This window comes from Rana temporaria, chromosome 9, assembly GCF_905171775.1.
Source record: "Rana temporaria chromosome 9, aRanTem1.1, whole genome shotgun sequence".
Classification (NCBI taxonomy): domain Eukaryota; kingdom Metazoa; phylum Chordata; class Amphibia; order Anura; family Ranidae; genus Rana; species Rana temporaria.
The window spans coordinates 105,448,833-105,474,176 of NC_053497.1; the positions used below are offsets into that span (position 1 = coordinate 105,448,833).

At 45.8% G+C, this 25,344-nt stretch overlaps 1 protein-coding gene across 10 annotated transcripts in view; it reads right to left on the reverse strand.

The window, feature by feature from the left end:
* The window catches only part of VAV2 (vav guanine nucleotide exchange factor 2), a 324,488-nt gene that overhangs the window by 75,474 nt on the left and 223,670 nt on the right, over positions 1 to 25,344 (reverse strand). For all 10 annotated transcript variants that reach the window (XM_040324063.1, XM_040324064.1, XM_040324067.1 and 7 more), the window contains one exon: positions 22,490 to 22,585. In XM_040324063.1, the coding sequence (XP_040179997.1) occupies positions 22,490 to 22,585 (96 nt within the window). The remainder of the gene's footprint in view (positions 1 to 22,489; positions 22,586 to 25,344) is intronic.

Consider the following 25,344-nt stretch of genomic DNA (forward strand, 5'->3'; position numbering starts at 1 on the left):
TCACATGCCTGACCGAGGTCACCATGTATTTAAGTCACATGCCTCACCGAGGTCACCATGTATTTAAGTCACATGCCTGACCGAGGTCACCAACTGACAAGGTCACATGACTGACCGAGGTCACCAACTGACAAGGTCACATGACTGACCGAGGTCACCAACTGACAAGGTCACATGACTGACCGAGGTCACCAACTGACAAAGTCACATGCCTGACCGAGGTCACCATGTATGGAAGTCACATGCCTAACCGAGGTCACCATGTATTTAAGTCACATGCCTGACCGAGGTCACCATGTATTTAAGTCACATGCCTGACGGAGGTCACCAACTGACAAAGTCACATGACTGACCGAGGTCACCAACTGACAAAGTCACATGACTGACCGAGGTCACCAACCGACAAAGTCACATGACTGACCGAGGTCACCAACCGACAAAGTCACATGACTGACCGAGGTCACCAACTGACAAAGTCACATGACTGACCGAGGTCACCAACTGACAAAGTCACATGACTGACCAAGGTCACCAACTGACAAAGTCACATGACTGACCGAGGTCACTATGTATGGAAGTCACAAGGAGAATCGGAGGCTGACTGTTCAATAACTGGAAAAAGCAACAATAATGTGCAAAATACACATTATTGTCAGAAAATAAAGTTTTAGCAAAGTGACAGATATACAGAATGAATTGAAAATATTGATATAGAAGAATGGAGGGTATATGTGTATATAGGGGATGGAGGAATGGAGGGTATATGTGTATATAGGGGATGGAGGAATGGAGGGTATATGTGTATATAGAGGATGGAGGAATGGAGGGTATATGTGTATATAGAGGGTGGAGGAATGTAGGGTATGTGTGTATATAGGGGATGGAGGAATGGAGGGTATATGTGTATATAGGGGATGGAGGAATGGAGGGTATATGTGTCTACAGGGGATGGAGGAATGGAGGGTATATGTGTATATAGGGAATGGAGGGTATATGTGTATATAGGGGATGGAGGAATGGAGGGTATATGTATATATGATGGATGGAGTAATGGAGGGTATATGTGTATATAGGGGATGGACAAAGTCACATGACTGACCGAGGTCACCAACTGACAAAGTCACATGACTGACCGAGGTCACCATGTATGGAAGTCACATGCCTGACCGAGGTCACCATGTATTTAAGTCACATGCCTGACCGAGGTCACCAACTGACAAAGTCACATGACTGACCGAGGTCACCAACTGACAGTCACATGACTGACCGAGGTCACCAACTGACAAAGTCACATGACTGACCGAGGTCACCAACTGACCGAAGTCACCATCTGACAAAGTCACATGACTGACCAAGGTCACCAACTAACAAAGTCACATGCCTGACCGAGGTCACCAACTGACAAAGTCACATGACTGACCGAGGTCACCAACTGACAAAGTCACATGCCTGACCGAGGTCACTATGTATGGAAGTCACAAGGAGAATCGGAGGCTGACTGTTCAATAACTGGAAAAAGCAACAATAATGTGCAAAATACACATTATTGTCAGAAAATAAAGTTTTAGCAAAGTGACAGATATACAGAATGAATGGAAAATATTGATATAGAAGAATGGAGGGTATATGTGTATATAGAGGATGGAGAGTACAGTGTATATAGGGGATGGAGGGTATATGTGTATATAGGGAATGGAGGGTATATGTGTATATAGAGGGTGGAGGAATGGAGGGTATATGTGTATATAGAGGGTGGAGGAATGGAGGGTATATGTGTATATAGAGGGTGGAGGAATGGAGGGTATATGTGTATATAGAGGGTGGAGGAATGGAGGGTATATGTGTATATAGAGGGTGGAGGAATGGAGGGTATATGTGTATATAGGGGATGGAGGAATGGAGGGTATATGTGTATATAGGGGATGGAGGAATGGAGGGTATATGTGTATATGGGGGATGGAGGAATGGAGGGTATATGTGTATATAGGGGATGGACAAAGTCACATGCCTGAACGAGGTCACCAACTGACAAAGTCACATGACTGACCGAGGTCACCAACTGATAAAGTCACAAGACTGACCGAGGTCACCAACTGACAAAGTCACATGACTGACCGAGGTCACCAACTGACAAAGTCACATGACTGACCGAGGTCACCAACTGACAAAGTCACATGACTGACCGAGGTCACCAACTTACAAAGTCACATGACTGACTGAGGTCACTATGTATGGAAGTCACAAGGAGAATCGGAGGCTGACTGTTCAATAACTGGAAAAAGCAACAATAATGTGCAAAATACACATTATTGTCAGAAAATAAAGTTTTAGCAAAGTGACAGATATACAGAATGAATGGAAAATATTGATATAGAAGAATGGAGGGTATATGTGTATATAGAGGATGGAGAGTACAGTGTATATAGGGGATGGAGGGTATATGTGTATATAGGAATGGAGGGTATATGTGTATATAGAGGGTGGAGGAATGGAGGGTATATGTGTATATAGAGGGTGGAGGAATGGAGGGTATATGTGTATATAGAGGGTGGAGGAATGGAGGGTATATGTGTATATAGAGGGTGGAGGAATGGAGGGTATATGTGTATATAGGGGATGGAGGAATGGAGGGTATATGTGTATATAGGGGATGGAGGAATGGAGGGTATATGTGTATATGGGGGATGGAGGAATGGAGGGTATATGTGTATATAGGGGATGGACAAAGTCACATGCCTGACCGAGGTCACCAACTGACAAAGTCACATGACTGACCGAGGTCACCAACTGACAAAGTCACATGACTGACCGAGGTCACCAACTGACAAAGTCACATGACTGACCGAGGTCACCAACTGACAAAGTCACATGACTGACTGAGGTCACTATGTATGGAGGTCACTATGTATGGAAGTCACAAGGAGAATCGGAGGCTGACTGTTCAATAACTGGAAAAAGCAACAATAATGTGCAAAATACACATTATTGTCAGAAAATAAAGTTTTAGCAAAGTGACAGTTATACAGAATGAATGGAAAAATATTGATATAGAAGAATGGAGGGTATATGTGTATATAGAGGATGGAGAGTACAGTGTATATAGGGGATGGAGGAATGGAGGGTGTATGTGTATATAGAGGGTGGAGGAATGGAGGGTATATGTGTATATAGAGGGTGGAGGAATGGAGGGTATGTGTGTGTATATAGGGGATGGAGGGTATATGTGTATATAGGGGATGGACAAAGTCACATGACTGACCGAGGTCACCAACTGACAGTCACATGACTGACCGAGGTCACCAACTGACAAAGTCACATGCCTGACCGAGGTCACCAACTGACAAAGTCACATGCCTGACCGAGGTCACCAACTGACAAAGTCACATGCCTGACCGAGGTCACCAACTGACAAGGTCACATGACTGACCGAGGTCACCAACTGACAAAGTCACATGACTGACCGAGGTCACCATGTATGGAAGTCACATGCCTGACCGAGGTCACCATGTATGGAAGTCACATGCCTGACCGAGGTCACCATGTATTTAAGTCACATGCCTGACCGAGGTCACCATGTATTTAAGTCACATGCCTGACCGAGGTCACCATGTATTTAAGTCACATGCCTGACCGAGGTCACCATGTATTTAAGTCACATGCCTGACCGAGGTCACCAACTGACAAGGTCACATGACTGACCGAGGTCACCAACTGACAAGGTCACATGACTGACCGAGGTCACCAACTGACAAGGTCACATGACTGACCGAGGTCACCAACTGACAAAGTCACATGACTGACCGAGGTCACCATGTATGGAAGTCACATGCCTGACCGAGGTCACCATGTATTTAAGTCACATGCCTGACCGAGGTCACCATGTATTTAAGTCACATGCCTGACGGAGGTCACCAACTGACAAAGTCACATGCCTGACCGAGGTCACCAACTGACAAAGTCACATGACTGACCGAGGTCACCAACTGACAAAGTCACATGCCTGACCGAGGTCACCAACTGACAAAGTCACATGACTGACCGAGGTCACCAACTGACAAGGTCACATGACTGACCGAGGTCACCAACTGACAAGGTCACATGACTGACCGAGGTCACCAACTGACAAAGTCACATGACTGACCGAGGTCACCATGTATGGAAGTCACATGCCTGACCGAGGTCACCATGTATTTAAGTCACATGCCTGACGGAGGTCACCATGTATTTAAGTCACATGCCTGACGGAGGTCACCAACTGACAAAGTCACATGCCTGACCGAGGTCACCAACTGACAAAGTCACATGACTGACCGAGGTCACCAACTGACAAAGTCACATGACTGACCGAGGTCACCAACTGACAAAGTCACATGACTGACCGAGGTCACCAACCGACAAAGTCACATGACTGACCGAGGTCACCAACCGACAAAGTCACATGACTGACCGAGGTCACCAACCGACAAAGTCACATGACTGACCGAGGTCACCAACTGACAAAGTCACATGACTGACCGAGGTCACCAACTGACAAAGTCACATGACTGACCAAGGTCACCAACTGACAAAGTCACATGACTGATCGAGGTCACTATGTATGGAAGTCACAAGGAGAATCGGAGGCTGACTGTTCAATAACTGGAAAAAGCAACAATAATGTGCAAAATACACATTATTGTCAGAAAATAAAGTTTTAGCAAAGTGACAGATATACAGAATGAATTGAAAATATTGATATAGAAGAATGGAGGGTATATGTGTATATAGGGGATGGAGGAATGGAGGGTATATGTGTATATAGGGGATGGAGGAATGGAGGGTATATGTGTATATAGAGGGTGGAGGAATGGAGGGTATATGTGTATTTAGGGGATGGAGGAATGGAGGGTATATGTGTATATAGAGGGTGGAGGAATGTAGGGTATGTGTGTATATAGGGGATGGAGGAATGGAGGGTATATGTGTATATAGGGGATGGAGGAATGGAGGGTATATGTGTCTATAGGGGATGGAGGAATGGAGGGTATATGTGTATATAGAGGGTGGAGGAATGGAGGGTATATGTGTATATAGGGAATGGAGGGTATATGTGTATATAGGGGATGGAGGAATGGAGGGTATATGTGTATATGGGGGATGGAGGAATGGAGGGTATATGTGTATATAGGGGATGGACAAAGTCACATGACTGACCGAGGTCACCAACTGACAAAGTCACATGACTGACCGAGGTCACCATGTATGGAAGTCACATGCCTGACCGAGGTCACCATGTATTTAAGTCACATGCCTGACCGAGGTCACCAACTGACAAAGTCACATGACTGACCGAGGTCACCAACTGACAGTCACATGACTGACCGAGGTCACCAACTGACAAAGTCACATGCCTGACCGAGGTCACCAACTGACAAGGTCACATGACTGACCGAGGTCACCAACTGACAAAGTCACATGACTGACCGAGGTCACCATGTATGGAAGTCACATGCCTGACCGAGGTCACCATGTATGGAAGTCACATGCCTGACCGAGGTCACCATGTATTTAAGTCACATGCCTGACCGAGGTCACCATGTATTTAAGTCACATGCCTGACCGAGGTCACCATGTATTTAAGTCACATGCCTGACCGAGGTCACCAACTGACAAGGTCACATGACTGACCGAGGTCACCAACTGACAAGGTCACATGACTGACCGAGGTCACCAACTGACAAGGTCACATGACTGACCGAGGTCACCAACTGACAAAGTCACATGACTGACCGAGGTCACCATGTATGGAAGTCACATGCCTGACCGAGGTCACCATGTATTTAAGTCACATGCCTGACCGAGGTCACCATGTATTTAAGTCACATGCCTGACGGAGGTCACCAACTGACAAAGTCACATGCCTGACCGAGGTCACCAACTGACAAAGTCACATGACTGACCGAGGTCACCAACTGACAAAGTCACATGCCTGACCGAGGTCACCAACTGACAAAGTCACATGACTGACCGAGGTCACCAACTGACAAGGTCACATGACTGACCGAGGTCACCAACTGACAAGGTCACATGACTGACCGAGGTCACCAACTGACAAAGTCACATGACTGACCGAGGTCACCATGTATGGAAGTCACATGCCTGACCGAGGTCACCATGTATTTAAGTCACATGCCTGACCGAGGTCACCATGTATTTAAGTCACATGCCTGACGGAGGTCACCAACTGACAAAGTCACATGCCTGACCGAGGTCACCAACTGACAAAGTCACATGCCTGACCGAGGTCACCAACTGACAAAGTCACATGACTGACCGAGGTCACCAACTGACAAAGTCACATGACTGACCGAGGTCACCAACTGACAAAGTCACATGACTGACCGAGGTCACCAACCGACAAAGTCACATGACTGACCGAGGTCACCAACCGACAAAGTCACATGACTGACCGAGGTCACCAACCGACAAAGTCACATGACTGACCGAGGTCACCAACTGACAAAGTCACATGACTGACCGAGGTCACCAACTGACAAAGTCACATGACTGACCAAGGTCACCAACTGACAAAGTCACATGACTGACCGAGGTCACTATGTATGGAAGTCACAAGGAGAATCGGAGGCTGACTGTTCAATAACTGGAAAAAAGCAACAATAATGTGCAAAATACACATTATTGTCAGAAAATAAAGTTTTAGCAAAGTGACAGATATACAGAATGAATGGAAAATATTGATATAGAAGAATGGAGGGTATATGTGTATATAGGGGATGGAGGAATGGAGGGTATATGTGTATATAGGGGATGGAGGAATGGAGGGTATATGTGTATATAGAGGGTGGAGGAATGGAGGGTATATGTGTATATAGGGGATGGAGGAATGGAGGGTATATGTGTATATAGAGGGTGGAGGAATGTAGGGTATGTGTGTATATAGGGGATGGAGGAATGGAGGGTATATGTGTATATAGGGGATGGAGGAATGGAGGGTATATGTGTCTATAGGGGATGGAGGAATGGAGGGTATATGTGTATATAGAGGGTGGAGGAATGGAGGGTATATGTGTATATAGGGAATGGAGGGTATATGTGTATATAGGGGATGGAGGAATGGAGGGTATATGTGTATATGGGGGATGGAGGAATGGAGGGTATATGTGTATATAGGGGATGGACAAAGTCACATGACTGACCGAGGTCACCAACTGACAAAGTCACATGACTGACCGAGGTCACCATGTATGGAAGTCACATGCCTGACCGAGGTCACCATGTATTTAAGTCACATGCCTGACCGAGGTCACCAACTGACAAAGTCACATGACTGACCGAGGTCACCAACTGACAGTCACATGACTGACCGAGGTCACCAACTGACAAAGTCACATGACTGACCGAGGTCACCAACTGACCGAAGTCACCATCTGACAAAGTCACATGACTGACCAAGGTCACCAACTGACAAAGTCACATGCCTGACCGAGGTCACCAACTGACAAAGTCACATGCCTGACCGAGGTCACTATGTATGGAAGTCACAAGGAGAATCGGAGGCTGACTGTTCAATAACTGGAAAAAGCAACAATAATGTGCAAAATACACATTATTGTCAGAAAATAAAGTTTTAGCAAAGTGACAGATATACAGAATGAATGGAAAATATTGATATAGAAGAATGGAGGGTATATGTGTATATAGAGGATGGAGAGTACAGTGTATATAGGGGATGGAGGGTATATGTGTATATAGAGGGTGGAGGAATGGAGGGTATATGTGTATATAGAGGGTGGAGGAATGGAGGGTATATGTGTATATAGAGGGTGGAGGAATGGAGGGTATATGTGTATATAGAGGGTGGAGGAATGGAGGGTATATGTGTATATAGAGGGTGGAGGAATGGAGGGTATATGTGTATATAGAGGGTGGAGGAATGGAGGGTATATGTGTATATAGGGGATGGAGGAATGGAGGGTATATGTGTATATAGGGGATGGAGGAATGGAGGGTATATGTGTATATGGGGGATGGAGGAATGGAGGGTATATGTGTATATAGGGGATGGACAAAGTCACATGCCTGAACGAGGTCACCAACTGACAAAGTCACATGACTGACCGAGGTCACCAACTGATAAAGTCACAAGACTGACCGAGGTCACCAACTGACAAAGTCACATGACTGACCGAGGTCACCAACTGACAAAGTCACATGACTGACCGAGGTCACCAACTGACAAAGTCACATGACTGACCGAGGTCACCAACTTACAAAGTCACATGACTGACTGAGGTCACTATGTATGGAAGTCACAAGGAGAATCGGAGGCTGACTGTTCAATAACTGGAAAAAGCAACAATAATGTGCAAAATACACATTATTGTCAGAAAATAAAGTTTTAGCAAAGTGACAGATATACAGAATGAATGGAAAATATTGATATAGAAGAATGGAGGGTATATGTGTATATAGAGGATGGAGAGTACAGTGTATATAGGGGATGGAGGGTATATGTGTATATAGGGAATGGAGGGTATATGTGTATATAGAGGGTGGAGGAATGGAGGGTATATGTGTATATAGAGGGTGGAGGAATGGAGGGTATATGTGTATATAGAGGGTGGAGGAATGGAGGGTATATGTGTATATAGAGGGTGGAGGAATGGAGGGTATATGTGTATATAGGGGATGGAGGAATGGAGGGTATATGTGTATATAGGGGATGGAGGAATGGAGGGTATATGTGTATATGGGGGATGGAGGAATGGAGGGTATATGTGTATATAGGGGATGGACAAAGTCACATGCCTGACCGAGGTCACCAACTGACAAAGTCACATGACTGACCGAGGTCACCAACTGACAAAGTCACATGACTGACCGAGGTCACCAACTGACAAAGTCACATGACTGACCGAGGTCACTATGTATGGAGGTCACTATGTATGGAAGTCACAAGGAGAATCGGAGGCTGACTGTTCAATAACTGGAAAAAGCAACAATAATGTGCAAAATACACATTATTGTCAGAAAATGAAGTTTTAGCAAAGTGACAGTTATACAGAATGAATGGAAAAATATTGATATAGAAGAATGGAGGGTATATGTGTATATAGAGGATGGAGAGTACAGTGTATATAGGGGATGGAGGAATGGAGGGTGTATGTGTATATAGAGGGTGGAGGAATGGAGGGTATATGTGTATATAGAGGGTGGAGGAATGGAGGGTATGTGTGTGTATATAGGGGATGGAGGGTATATGTGTATATAGGGGATGGACAAAGTCACATGACTGACCGAGGTCACCAACTGACAGTCACATGACTGACCGAGGTCACCAACTGACAAAGTCACATGCCTGACCGAGGTCACCAACTGACAAAGTCACATGCCTGACCGAGGTCACCAACTGACAAAGTCACATGCCTGACCGAGGTCACCAACTGACAAGGTCACATGACTGACCGAGGTCACCAACTGACAAAGTCACATGACTGACCGAGGTCACCATGTATGGAAGTCACATGCCTGACCGAGGTCACCATGTATGGAAGTCACATGCCTGACCGAGGTCACCATGTATTTAAGTCACATGCCTGACCGAGGTCACCATGTATTTAAGTCACATGCCTGACCGAGGTCACCATGTATTTAAGTCACATGCCTGACCGAGGTCACATGACTGACCGAGGTCACCAACTGACAAGGTCACATGACTGACCGAGGTCACCAACTGACAAGGTCACATGACTGACCGAGGTCACCATGTATTTAAGTCACATGCCTGACGGAGGTCACCAACTGACAAAGTCACATGCCTGACCGAGGTCACCAACTGACAAAGTCACATGACTGACCGAGGTCACCAACTGACAAAGTCACATGCCTGACCGAGGTCACCAACTGACAAAGTCACATGACTGACCGAGGTCACCAACTGACAAGGTCACATGACTGACCGAGGTCACCAACTGACAAGGTCAAATGACTGACCGAGGTCACCAACTGACAAAGTCACATGACTGACCGAGGTCACCATGTATGGAAGTCACATGCCTGACCGAGGTCACCATGTATTTAAGTCACATGCCTGACCGAGGTCACCATGTATTTAAGTCACATGCCTGACGGAGGTCACCAACTGACAAAGGCACATGCCTGACCGAGGTCACCAACTGACAAAGTCACATGACTGACCGAGGTCACCAACTGACAAAGTCACATGACTGACCGAGGTCACCAACCGACAAAGTCACATGACTGACCGAGGTCACCAACCGACAAAGTCACATGACTGACCGAGGTCACCAACCGACAAAGTCACATGACTGACCGAGGTCACCAACCGACAAAGTCACATGACTGACCGAGGTCACCAACTGACAAAGTCACATGACTGACCAAGGTCACCAACTGACAAAGTCACATGACTGACCAAGGTCACCAACTGACAAAGTCACATGACTGACCGAGGTCACTATGTATGGAAGTCACAAGGAGAATCGGAGGCTGACTGTTCAATAACTGGAAAAAGCAACAATAATGTGCAAAATACACATTATTGTCAGAAAATAAAGTTTTAGCAAAGTGACAGATATACAGAATGAATTGAAAATATTGATATAGAAGAATGGAGGGTATATGTGTATATAGAGGATGGAGAGTACAGTGTATATAGGGGATGGAGGGTATATGTGTATATAGGGGATGGAGGAATGGAGGGTATATGTGTATATAGGGGATGGAGGAATGAAGGGTATATGTGTATATAGAGGGTGGAGGAATGGAGGGTATATGTGTATTTAGGGGATGGAGGAATGGAGGGTATATGTGTATATAGAGGGTGGAGGAATGTAGGGTATGTGTGAATATAGGGGATGGAGGAATGGAGGGTATATGTGTATATAGGGGATGGAGGAATGGAGGGTATGTGTATATAGGGGATGGAGGAATGGAGGGTATATGTGTATATAGAGGGTGGAGGAATGGAGGGTATATGTGTATATAGGGAATGGAGGGTATATGTGTATATAGGGAATGGAGGAATGGAGGGTATATGTGTATATGGGGGATGGAGGAATGGAGGGTATATGTGTATATAGGGGATGGACAAAGTCACATGACTGACCAAGGTCACCAACTGACAAAGTCACATGACTGACCGAGGTCACCATGTATGGAAGTCACATGCCTGACCGAGGTCACCATGTATTTAAGTCACATGCCTGACCGAGGTCACCAACTGACAAAGTCACATGACTGACCGAGGTCACCAACTGACAGTCACATGACTGACCGAGGTCACCAACTGACAAAGTCACATGACTGACCGAGGTCACCAACTGACCGAAGTCACCATCTGACAAAGTCACATGACTGACCAAGGTCACCAACTGACAAAGTCACATGACTGACCGAGGTCACCAACTGACAAAGTCACATGCCTGACCGAGGTCACCAACTGACAAAGTCACATGCCTGACCGAGGTCACCAACTGACAGTCACATGACTGACCGAGGTCACCAACTGACAAGGTCAAATGACTGACCGAGGTCACCAACTGACAAAGTCACATGACTGACCGAGGTCACCATGTATGGAAGTCACATGCCTGACCGAGGTCACCATGTATTTAAGTCACATGCCTGACCGAGGTCACCATGTATTTAAGTCACATGCCTGACGGAGGTCACCAACTGACAAAGTCACATGCCTGACCGAGGTCACCAACTGACAAAGTCACATGACTGACCGAGGTCACCAACTGACAAAGTCACATGACTGACCGAGGTCACCAACCGACAAAGTCACATGACTGACCGAGGTCACCAACCGACAAAGTCACATGACTGACCGAGGTCACCAACCGACAAAGTCACATGACTGACCGAGGTCACCAACCGACAAAGTCACATGACTGACCGAGGTCACCAACTGACAAAGTCACATGACTGACCAAGGTCACCAACTGACAAAGTCACATGACTGACCAAGGTCACCAACTGACAAAGTCACATGACTGACCGAGGTCACTATGTATGGAAGTCACAAGGAGAATCGGAGGCTGACTGTTCAATAACTGGAAAAAGCAACAATAATGTGCAAAATACACATTATTGTCAGAAAATAAAGTTTTAGCAAAGTGACAGATATACAGAATGAATTGAAAATATTGATATAGAAGAATGGAGGGTATATGTGTATATAGAGGATGGAGAGTACAGTGTATATAGGGGATGGAGGGTATATGTGTATATAGGGGATGGAGGAATGGAGGGTATATGTGTATATAGGGGATGGAGGAATGGAGGGTATATGTGTATATAGAGGGTGGAGGAATGGAGGGTATATGTGTATTTAGGGGATGGAGGAATGGAGGGTATATGTGTATATAGAGGGTGGAGGAATGTAGGGTATGTGTGTATATAGGGGATGGAGGAATGGAGGGTATATGTGTATATAGGGGATGGAGGAATGGAGGGTATGTGTATATAGGGGATGGAGGAATGGAGGGTATATGTGTATATAGAGGGTGGAGGAATGGAGGGTATATGTGTATATAGGGAATGGAGGGTATATGTGTATATAGGGGATGGAGGAATGGAGGGTATATGTGTATATGGGGGATGGAGGAATGGAGGGTATATGTGTATATAGGGGATGGACAAAGTCACATGACTGACCGAGGTCACCAACTGACAAAGTCACATGACTGACCGAGGTCACCATGTATGGAAGTCACATGCCTGACCGAGGTCACCATGTATTTAAGTCACATGCCTGACCGAGGTCACCAACTGACAAAGTCACATGACTGACCGAGGTCACCAACTGACAGTCACATGACTGACCGAGGTCACCAACTGACAAAGTCACATGACTGACCGAGGTCACCAACTGACCGAAGTCACCATCTGACAAAGTCACATGACTGACCAAGGTCACCAACTGACAAAGTCACATGACTGACCGAGGTCACCAACTGACAAAGTCACATGCCTGACCGAGGTCACCAACTGACAAAGTCACATGCCTGACCGAGGTCACCAACTGACAAAGTCACATGACTGACCGAGGTCACCAACTGACAAAGTCACATGCCTGACCGAGGTCACTATGTATGGAAGTCACAAGGAGAATCTGAGGCTGACTGTTCAATAACTGGAAAAAGCAACAATAATGTGCAAAATACACATTATTGTCAGAAAATAAAGTTTTAGCAAAGTGACAGATATACAGAATGAATGGAAAATATTGATATAGAAGAATGGAGGGTATATGTGTATATAGAGGATGGAGAGTACAGTGTATATAGGGGATGGAGGGTATATGTGTATATAGGGGATGGAGGAATGGAGGGTATATGTGTATATAGGGGATGGAGGAATGGAGGGTATATGTGTATATAGAGGGTGGAGGAATGGAGGGTATATGTGTATATAGGGGATGGAGGAATGGAGGGTATGTGTGTATATAGGGGATGGAGGAATGGAGGGTATATGTGTATATAGGGGATGGAGGAATGGAGGGTATATGTGTATATGGGGGATGGAGGAATGGAGGGTATATGTGTATATAGGGGATGGCCAAAGTCACATGACTGACCGAGGTCACCAACTGACAAAGTCACATGACTGACCGAGGTCACCATGTATGGAAGTCACATGCCTGACCGAGGTCACCATGTATTTAAGTCACATGCCTGACCGAGGTCACCATGTATTTAAGTCACATGCCTGACGGAGGTCACCAACTGACAAAGTCACATGCCTGACCGAGGTCACCAACTGACAAAGTCACATGACTGACCAAGGTCACCAACTGACAAAGTCACATGACTGACCGAGGTCACCAACTGACAAAGTCACATGACTGACCGAGGTCACCAACCGACAAAGTCACATGACTGACCGAGGTCACCAACCGACAAAGTCACATGACTGACCGAGGTCACCAACCGACAAAGTCACATGACTGACCGAGGTCACCAACCGACAAAGTCACATGACTGACCGAGGTCACCAACCGACAAAGTCACATGACTGACCAAGGTCACCAACTGACAAAGTCACATGACTGACCGAGGTCACTATGTATGGAAGTCACAAGGAGAATCGGAGGCTGACTGTTCAATAACTGGAAAAAGCAACAATAATGTGCAAAATACACATTATTGTCAGAAAATAAAGTTTTAGCAAAGTGACAGATATACAGAATGAATGGAAAATATTGATATAGAAGAATGGAGGGTATATGTGTATATAGAGGATGGAGAGTACAGTGTATATAGGGGATGGAGGATATATGTGTATATAGGGGATGGAGGAATGGAGGGTATATGTGTATATAGAGGGTGGAGGAATGGAGGGTATATGTGTATATAGGGGATGGAGGAATGGAGGGTATATGTGTATATAGGGGACGGAGGAATGGAGGGTATATGTGTATATGGGGGACGGAGGAATGGAGGGTATATGTGTATATAGGGGATGGACAAAGTCACATGACTGACCGAGGTCACCAACTGACAGTCACATGACTGACCGAGGTCACCAACTGACAGTCACATGACTGACCAAGGTCACCAACTGACAGTCACATGACTGACCAAGGTCACCAACTGACAGTCACATGACTGACCAAGGTCACCATGTATGGAAGTCACATGCCTGACCGAGGTCACCATGTATTTAAGTCACATGCCTGACCAAGGTCACCAACTGACAGTCACATGACTGACCAAGGTCACCATGTATGGAAGTCACATGCCTGACCGAGGTCACCATGTATGGAAGTCACATGCCTGACCGAGGTCACCAACTGACAAAGTCACATGACTGACCGAGGTCACCAACTGACAAAGTCACATGACTGACCGAGGTCACCAACTGACAAAGTCACATGACTGACCGAGGTCACCAACTGACAAAGTCACATGACTGACCGAGGTCACCAACTGACAAAGTCACATGACTGACCGAGGTCACCAACTGACAAAGTCACATGACTGACCGAGGTCACCAACCGACAAAGTCACATGACTGACCGAGGTCACCAACCGACAAAGTCACATGACTGACCGAGGTCACCAACTGACAAAGTCACATGACTGACCGAGGTCACCAACTGACAAAGTCACATGACTGACTGAGGTCACTATGTATGGAAGTCACAAAGAGAATAGGAGGCTGACTGTTCAATAACTGGAAAAAGCAACAATAATGTGCAAAATACACATTATTGTCAGAAAATAAAGTTTTAGCAAAGTGACAGTTATACAGAATGAATGGAAAAATATTGATATAGAAGAATGGAGGGTATATGTGTATATAGAGGATGGAGAGTACAGTGTATATAGGGGATGGAGGAATGGAGGGTGTATGTGTATATAGAGGGTGGAGGAATGGAGGGCATGTGTGTATATAGAGGGTGGAGGAATGGAGGGTATGTGTGTATATAGGGGATGGAGGGTATATGTGTATATAGGGGATGGACAAAGTCACATGACTGACCGAGGTCACCAACTGACAAAGTCACATGACTGACCGAGGTCACCAACTGACAAAGTCACATGACTGACCGAGGTCACCAACTGACAAAGTCACATGACTGACCGAGGTCACCAACTGACAAAGTTACATGACTGACCGAGGTCACCAACTGACAAAGTCACATGACTGACTGAGGTCACTATGTATGGAAGTCACAAGGAGAATCGGAGGCTGACTGTTCAATAACTGGAAAAAGCAACAATAATGTGCAAAATACACATTATTGTCAGAAAATAAAGTTTTAGCAAAGTGACAGATATACAGAATGAATGGAAAATATTGATATAGAAGAATGGAGGGTATATGTGTATATAGAGGATGGAGAGTACAGTGTATACAGGGGATGGAGGAATGAAGGGTGTATGTGTATATAGAGGGTGGAGGAATGGAGGGTATATGTGTATATAGAGGGTGGAGAAATGGAGGGTATGTGTGTATATAGAGGGTATGTGTGTATATAGGGGATGGAGGGTATATGTGTATATAGGGGATGGAGGAATGGAGGGTATATGTGTATATAGGGGATGGAGGAATGGAGGGTATATGGGTATATGTGTATATAGGGGATGGAGGGTATATGTGTATATAGGGGATGGAGGAATGGAGGGTATATGTGTATATAGAGGGTGGAGGAATGGAGGGTATATGTGTATATAGGGGATGGAGGAATGGAGGGTATATGTGTATATAGGGGATGGAGGAATGGAGGGTATATGTGTATATAGAGGGTGGAGGAATGGAGGGTATATGTGTATATAGGGAATGGAGGAATGGAGGGTATATGTGTATATAGGGGATGGAGGAATGGAGGGTATATGTGTATATGGGGGATGGAGGAATGGAGGGTATATGTGTATATAGGGGATGGACAAAGTCACATGACTGACCGAGGTCACCAACTGACAAAGTCACATGACTGACCGAGGTCACCATGTATGGAAGTCACATGCCTGACCGAGGTCACCATGTATTTAAGTCACATGCCTGACCGAGGTCACCATGTATTTAAGTCACATGACTGACGGAGGTCACCAACTGACAAAGTCACATGACTGACGGAGGTCACCAACTGACAGTCACATGACTGACCGTGGTCACCAACTGACAAAGTCACATGACTGACCGAGGTCACCAACTGACAAAGTCACATGACTGACCGAGGTCACCAACTGACAAAGTCACATGACTGACTGAGGTCACTATGTATGGAAGTCACAAGGAGAATCGGAGGCTGACTGTTCAATAACTGGAAAAAGCAACAATAATGTGCAAAATACACATTATTGTCAGAAAATAAAGTTTTAGCAAAGTGACAGATATACAGAATGAATGGAAAATATTGATATAGAAGAATGGAGGGTATATGTGTATATAGAGGATGGAGAGTACAGTGTATATAGGGGATGGAGGGTATATGTGTATATAGGGGATGGAGGGATGGAGGAATGGAGGGTATATGTGTATATAGGGGATGGAGGAATGGAGGGTATATGTGTATATGGGGGATGGAGGAATGGAGAGTATATGTGTATATAGGGGATGGACAAAGTCACATGACTGACCGAGGTCACCAACTGACAAAGTCACATGACTGATCGAGGTCACCATGTATGGAAGTCACATGCCTGACCGAGGTCACCATGTATTTAAGTCACATGCCTGACCGAGGTCACCATGTATTTAAATCACATGCCTGACCGAGGTCACCAACTGACAAAGTCACATGCCTGACCGAGGTCACCAACTGACAAAGTCACATGACTGACCGAGGTCACCAACTGACAGTCACATGACTGATCGAGGTCACCATGTATGGAAGTCACATGCCTGACCGAGGTCACCATGTATTTAAGTCACATGACTGACCGAGGTCACCAACTGACAGTCACATGACTGACCGAGGTCACCAACTGACAGTCACATGACTGACCGAGGTCACCAACTGACAGTCACATGACTGACCGAGGTCACCAACTGACAGTCACATGACTGACCGAGGTCACCATGTATGGAAGTCATATGCCTGACCGAGGTCACCATGTATTTAAGTCACATGCCTGACCGAGGTCACCAACCGATAAAGTCACATGACTGACCGAGGTCACTATGTATGGAAGTCACAAGGAGAATCGGAGGCTGACTGTTCAATAACTGGAAAAAGCAACAATAATGTGCAAAATACACATTATTGTCAGAAAATAAAAGTTTTAGCAAAGTGACAGATATACAGAATGAATGGAAAATATTGATATAGAAGAATGGAGGGTATATGTGTATATAGAGGATGGAGAGTACAGTGTATATAGGGGATGGAGAGTATATGTGTATATAGGGGATGGAGGAATGGAGGGTATATGTGTATATAGGGGATGGAGGAATGGAAGGTATATGTGTATATAGAGGGTGGAGGAATGGAGGGTATATGTGTACATAGGGGATGGAGGAATGGAGGGTATATGTGTATATAGAGGGTGGAGGAATGTAGGGTATATGTGTATATAGGGGATGGAGGAATGGAGGGTATATGTGTATATGGGGGATGGAGGAATGGAGGGTATATGTGTATATAGGGGATGGAGGAATGGAGGGTATATGTGTATATGGGGGATGGAGGAATGGAGGGTATATGTGTATATGGGGGATGGACAAAGTCACATGACTGACCGAGGTCACCAACTGACAAAGTCACATGACTGACCGAGGTCACCATGTATGGAAGTCACATGCCTGACCGAGGTCACCATGTATTTAAGTCACATGCCTGACCGAGGTCACCATGTATTTAAGTCACATGACTGACCGAGGTCACCATGTATGGAAGTCACATGCCTGACCGAGGTCACCAACTGACAAAGTCACATGCCTGACCGAGGTCACCAACTGACAAAGTCACATGCCTGACCGAGGTCACCAACTGACAAAGTCACATGCCTGACCGAGGTCACCAACTGACAAAGTCACATGACTGACCGAGGTCACCAACTGACAAAGTCACATGACTGACCGAGGTCACCAACTGACAAAGTCACATGACTGACCGAGGTCACCAACTGACAAAGTCACATGACTGACCGAGGTCACTATGTATGGAGGTCACTATGTATGGAAGTCACAAGGAGAATCGGAGGCTGACTGTTCAATAACTGGAAAAAGCAACAATAATGTGCAAAATACACATTATTGTCAGAAAATAAAGTTTTTGCAAAGTGACAGATATACAGAATGAATGGAAAATATTGATATAGAAGAATGGAGGGTATATGTGTATATAGAGGATGGAGAGTACAGTGTATATAGGGGATGGAGGGTTTATGTGTATATAGGGAATTGAGGGTGTATGTGTATATAGAGGGTGGAGGAATGGAGGGTATATGTGTATATAGAGGGTGGAGGAATGGAGGGTATATGTGTATATAGGGGATGGAGGAATGGAGGGTATATGTGTATATAGGGGATGGAGGGTATGTGTGTATATGGGGGATGGAGGAATGGAGGGTATATGTGTATATAGGGGATGGACAAAGTCACATGACTGACCAAGGTCACCAACTGACAAAGTCACATGACTGACCGAGGTCACCATGTATGGAAGTCACATGCCTGACCGAGGTCACCATGTATTTAAGTCACATGCCTGACCGAGGTCACCAACTGACAAAGTCACATGACTGACCGAGGTCACCATGTATGGAAGTCACATGCCTGACCGAGGTCACCAACTGACAAAGTCACATGCCTGACCGAGGTCACCAACTGACAAAGTCACATGACTGACCGAGGTCACCATGTATGGAAGTCACATGCCTGACTGAGGTCACCAACTGACAAAGTCACATGACTGACCGAGGTCACCAACTGACAAAGTCACATGACTGACCGAGGTCACCAACTGACAAAGTCACATGACTGACCGAGGTCACCAACTGACAAAGTCACATGACTGACCGAGGTCACCAACTGACAAAGTCACATGACTGACCAAGGTCACCAACTGACAAAGTCACATGACTGACCGAGGTCACCAACTGACAAAGTCACATGACTGACCGAGGTCACCAACTGACAAAGTCACATGACTGACCGAGGTCACCAACTGACAAAGTCACATGACTGACCGAGGTCACCAACTGACAAAGTCACATGACTGACTGAGGTCACTATGTATGGAAGTCACAAAGAGAATCGGAGGCTGACTGTTCAATAACTGGAAAAAGCAACAATAATGTGCAAAATACACATTATTGTCAGAAAATAAAGTTTTAGCAAAGTGACAGTTATACAGAATGAATGGAAAAATATTGATATAGAAGAATGGAGGGTATATGTGTATATAGAGGATGGAGAGTAAAGTGTATATAGAGGGTGGAGGAATGGAGGGCATGTGTGTATATAGAGGGTGGAGGAATGGAGGGTATGTGTGTATATAGGGGATGGAGGGTATATGTGTATATAGGGGATGGACAAAGTCACATGACTGACCGAGGTCACCAACTGACAAAGTCACATGACTGACCGAGGTCACCAACTGACAAAGTCACATGACTGACCGAGGTCACCAACTGACAAAGTCACATGACTGACCGAGGTCACCAACTGACAAAGTCACATGACTGACTGAGGTCACTATGTATGGAAGTCACAAGGAGAATCGGAGGCTGACTGTTCAATAACTGGAAAAAGCAACAATAATGTGCAAAATACACATTATTGTCAGAAAATAAAGTTTTAGCAAAGTGACAGATATACAGAATGAATGGAAAATATTGATATAGAAGAATGGAGGGTATATGTGTATATAGAGGATGGAGAGTACAGTGTATATAGGGGATGGAGGGTATATGTGTATATAGGGGATGGAGGAATATGTGTATATAGGGGATGGAGGAATGGAGGGTATATGTGTATATAGAGCAGAGGTTGACAAATTTGCTTGGAATCTAGGAGCCAGCTAAAAAAGTTAGGAGCCAGAAAACGCGCCCGTCCCGACGAGCTTGCGCGCAGAAGCGAACACATACGTGAGCAGCGCCCGCATATGTAAACGGTGTTCAAACCACACATGTGAGGTATCACCGCGATTGGTAGAGCGAGAGCAATAATTCTAGCTCTAGACCTCCTCTGTAACTCAAAACATGCAACCTGTCGATTTTTTTAAACGTCGCCTATGAAGATTTTAAAGGGTAAAAGTTTGTCGCCATTCCACGAGCGGACGCAATTTTGAAGCGTGACATGTTGGGTATGAATTTACTCGGCGTAACATTATCTTTCATAATATTAAAAAAAATGGGGATAACTTTACTGTTGTCTTATTTTTTTAATTAAAAAAAGTGTAATTTTTTCCCAAAAAAGTGAGCTTGTAAGACCGCTGCGCAAATACGGCATGACAGAAAGTATTGCAACGATCGCCATTTTATTCTCTAGGGTGTTAGGATAAAAAATATATATAATGTTTGGGGGTTCTAATTAGAGGGAAGAAGATGGCAGTGAAAAAAGTGAAAAATTACATTAGAATTGCTGTTTAACTTGTAATACCAACGGCCACCACCAGATGGCTCCAGCTCACAAAAAAAAAAAATGTTTTTTGTTTTTTTTGCCCCCCCTTCCAAGCCAAGTCGCCAGGAGCCTATTTCTAGTCGCCATGGCGACCTGGCGCCTGGGATTTGTCGAGCCCTGGGTGTAGAAACAATACCAATATGTGAGTTGTGTTGTTCTAAAAAGCAGCTATTTAAAATAAATGGAGAACCATCTATAAAGTAAATTCTAAAAATTATCAAATAAACGTGAACAGATGTTCAGAGTGATAAAAACAGCGCTATGAACAGGCAAACTCTGTTAAAAAATTGATGTCCTGAATGAGTGATGGTGAGGTGGGTGATCGCTAAATGGTATATATGCACCTAATACCAAACAAAAATTATTTATAAATGCACCAAGAAATGTGGATAAGTCACCCAAATAGGAGGGTATAAGCTTACCACTGCAAATCTATAAGTGATTTGCTTACACACCATCAAATGATCCAGGTACTGCACGGGTTAAACCAACTCAGGAGGGGGTACATGAAAAGCAAAAAAACACAGCATTCATAGTGTAGTGTGCCTGAACAGTATCCCCAGCAAAGTGTGGAACAATCCCCCTAGTTAATGCCTGTACAGTGTTGAAATAGCAAATGCACATAAACAAAAGTGGTTTCACCGGTATCCTCCTGCCCACAGGGGCCGCGCGAGTGCTGCGGATGAGCTGGTCTCGTTCCCTCGCTGTGGTTGGCGGATGGTAGAGCGCAGTGGAACGCACTGTAGACTTCCGTGTAGACTTAGGGCGTGGCTACAGACAGACGCTACACGGAAGTCTACAGTGCGTTCCACCGCGCTCCACCATCCACAGCGAGGGAACGAGACCAGCTCATCCGCAGCACTCGCGCGGCCCCTGTGGGCAGGAGGATACCGGTGAAACCACTTTTGTTTATGTGCATTTGCTATTTCAACACTGTACGGGCTGTACGGGCATTAAGCGCTATAAGGAAGCATTGACTTATGCAGCTCTGCTCTGCAGCCACTTGCTTCCTCTACCACTGGCTTCATTCACAAAACTGATGCTCTGGGATGGGGGCTCAGCGACCGGAAATCTAGGCTGGGATCCACCATCCCAGAGTAGAAGGCCGCGAGCCACATCAGAGGGCTCCGCGGGCCACATGTGGCCCCCGGGTCACTGGATGGGCACCCCTGCTTTAAATGGTTGAAGGAGACCACTCTAAGGATACAAAATGAGTTGAACTGCCACTGACCTACTCACCACCTACAAGGTGTAGCTCTATGTACAATACAAAGCTACAGAAGATACAACGGCCAGAATCTGACTGGCCAATATGAGAAAGCTAGCAGAGAGAGAAATACGATGTAACCCCCTTGATTATGGGGCTTTGGTGTCGCATGAAACACACCTTGAGCAGGAGGTGATACTTTAGTACTCTCTGCATTGGGATCACCATCAGATCCTGCAGTTTGAACTTCCCATCCTGAACCTTCATAGAACATTCCTGCAAGAAAGAGAAAAAAAATGGACTCAATAAGTGTCATAATCAGAGGAAAACTGCAATTGGTATCATTTCCTGATCAGTTGGTAATCTGAAGGCTAGCGAGATACATTTCTTCTGCTGAAAGGTAACATGAAACTGCATACTGTAACATTCTTGCATATTGTTAGCTTCCACTTCAGTAATTACATAAGGACACCGCAGCCGCCTCTTCTAAACTTTCTCAGCCTAAAATAGTTGTAACTGAGAAAAGCGGATTGCACTTCACTTTGGAGCAAACATACACTGCAAATGTTACTTATGTAATGGGACTGGTAACATTGTAAATAGTGTGATAGACTCACCTGGGACAGAGGCTTTTGGACTATGGGCCTGGCATTTGAGGGAGCTAGAAGCATTTAGGAAGATGTTCCATTATGTAATGCAAAAGGACTTTATTAAGACATTTATTAAAAAGGCCACAATGGTCTCTGCCAGCTTGGGGGCCCCCTGTCCGGGGCCCCCTGCCATAATGTGTTTATTGTAAGTAGGTCTCCTGCTTCTGATAATGTGTATTGTCTGTAGTTAGCTTGAAGTTGTTAAAGCGGATGTGCCATGGGAAAAAAAATATTAAAAGCCAGCAGCTACAAATACTGCAGCTGCTGACTTTTAATATTAGGACACTTACCTGTCCTGGAGTCCAGCGCCGATCGCAGCAGAGGACGAGCGGTCACTCGTCTCTCTCTGCTGCTCCCCCCGCCATCCACACTGAGGGAACCAGGAAGTGAAGCGCTGCGGCTTCACTGCCCGGTTCCCTACGGCGCATGCGCGAGTCGCGTGTTCCCAGCACACAACGGGGGGGGCGACGGGATGTGACGGAATGCCCGTCTTTTGCCCGTGAATGCCGGGCCGGAAGTGGGTGCAAATACCTGTCTTTAGACAGGTATCTGCACCCCCCTCCCCCCTGAAAGGTGTCAAATGTGACACCGGAGCGGGACTCCACTTTAGGATGGAGAACCGCTTTAAGTCTGACCTGGAATGTGACATCCAAGTCATCCAGGTGGTTAATTAAAGCGGAGGTTTGGCCGAATTTTTTTTAAAAGCCAGCAGCTACAAATACGGCAGCTGCTGACATTTAAAAAATGGTTGATGAAAAGAGAGAGAGAAAACCTTGCAGGTTCAGGCCTGGATATTATTGGAGCAGTCCTGTTCTATGTGGTACTAATTTGTAACTCGTCGACACTCTAGTTGGAGTGGGTAAAGTGCCCCCGGACAGACCCCTCTCACAAGCCTGGCAGCCGAAGCGTCACTTAGGATTTGCTGGGAGGAACAGGCCTCTCTCACAGACCTGGCTCTAAGGCCTCTGCCACAGGCCAATTACTTTAAGTAAGCTAAGTGGATGTATGGAGCGAATCCTCCCAGTGGAATTTAGCATATGTCACCGGATGACAGCAAAGCGTACCTGTCAGCATTCCGGTCACCAGATCCCCGATTGGCTCGTCCAAGCCCTGTTGGATAACCTGCCTCCGGGTTCTCCTCAAGCAGACTCCCCAATCGAACGGCACCCAGCCTGGGATCCTCTCAATAGAACCGGGAACCCAGTGAATCACTGGGGTCCCCTTTTACCTCCGGATGAGGTTCTGTGTAGCCTGCAACTTTGGCCAGGTGGGCCACGCTGGCGGGGTCCATGGATGCGCACACCCTGAAGGTGGATGCCGCACCTGGAACCAGGACCCCGCGAAGAAGAAAAAGAACACATGACACCTATCACAGATATACTCTCCCGCAGCATGACCCGCGAGGGAAAAACTCCTCTAATTGGCTGCTGGGGAAAACTTGCTCTGCCAGAACCCCTCTGGCGCCAACTGCAGGCCAGGGATGGTATCACATCCCTGGAGTACAGACTGACCCAGTGGACATTTCTGGAATGACAGAAGTCCCAAATCTAGATAAACTGTGAATGGGAGCAAAGTAACTCTCCCATTCCCCACTAACTTTAGCGTAGTGCCCATACTGAAAGTAAGGGGGCACTACACTACAGTATTACTACCCCTTATGGTACATTTTGGGATGTACCACTCTTTCTCTTTATTCTCCTTTTACCCTTTTATCTCTCTCTATTAGGGTTGCCACCTCATCCCTTTAAAACCGAACACATATGAATTACACAGGTTCTGTGGCTGATTAAGGTGGCAATTGAACTCAAGTGGAGCCTTATCTAAATTAAATTAGCCTCAGAACCTGTGGAATTCATATGTGTTCGGGTTTAAAGGGATGAGGTGGCAACCCTACTCTCTATCCTAATTTCTTGTTTTTTCCCCCATCCCTCTCTCTAGCCTTTTTTCTTGTTCTTTCTCTCAATTTTTCTTTGTTCCTCCCCCTCTTTTCCTCTCCCTTCCACATAGTCTCTATTTGTATCCCTTCTCTTACTCCTGGGGGGGGGGGGGGATGATTGGCAATGCTGGGGGGGGAGTTCTGATCAGCCAACTTAGGTGCTCTTGATCAGGGGTCTCCAAACTTTTCAAACAAAGGGCCAGTTTATTGTTCTTCAGCCTTTAGGAGGGCCGGATTGTGGCCAGCGGGGGCAGAAAAACCCCCGGGCCCAGCATTGGTGAGAATAAATATGGCCTCATATTTTGCGATCAGTAGGATAAGGAGTAATGCCCCTATTAGTAGGAGTAATTGTATCTCATCATTGGTATCAGTGGAAGAAAAAGTGCCCCCTTGTTGGAGTCAGTGGGAAGAATATTCCTCCCACTGATATGAGGCACTAAAGTCCTGAG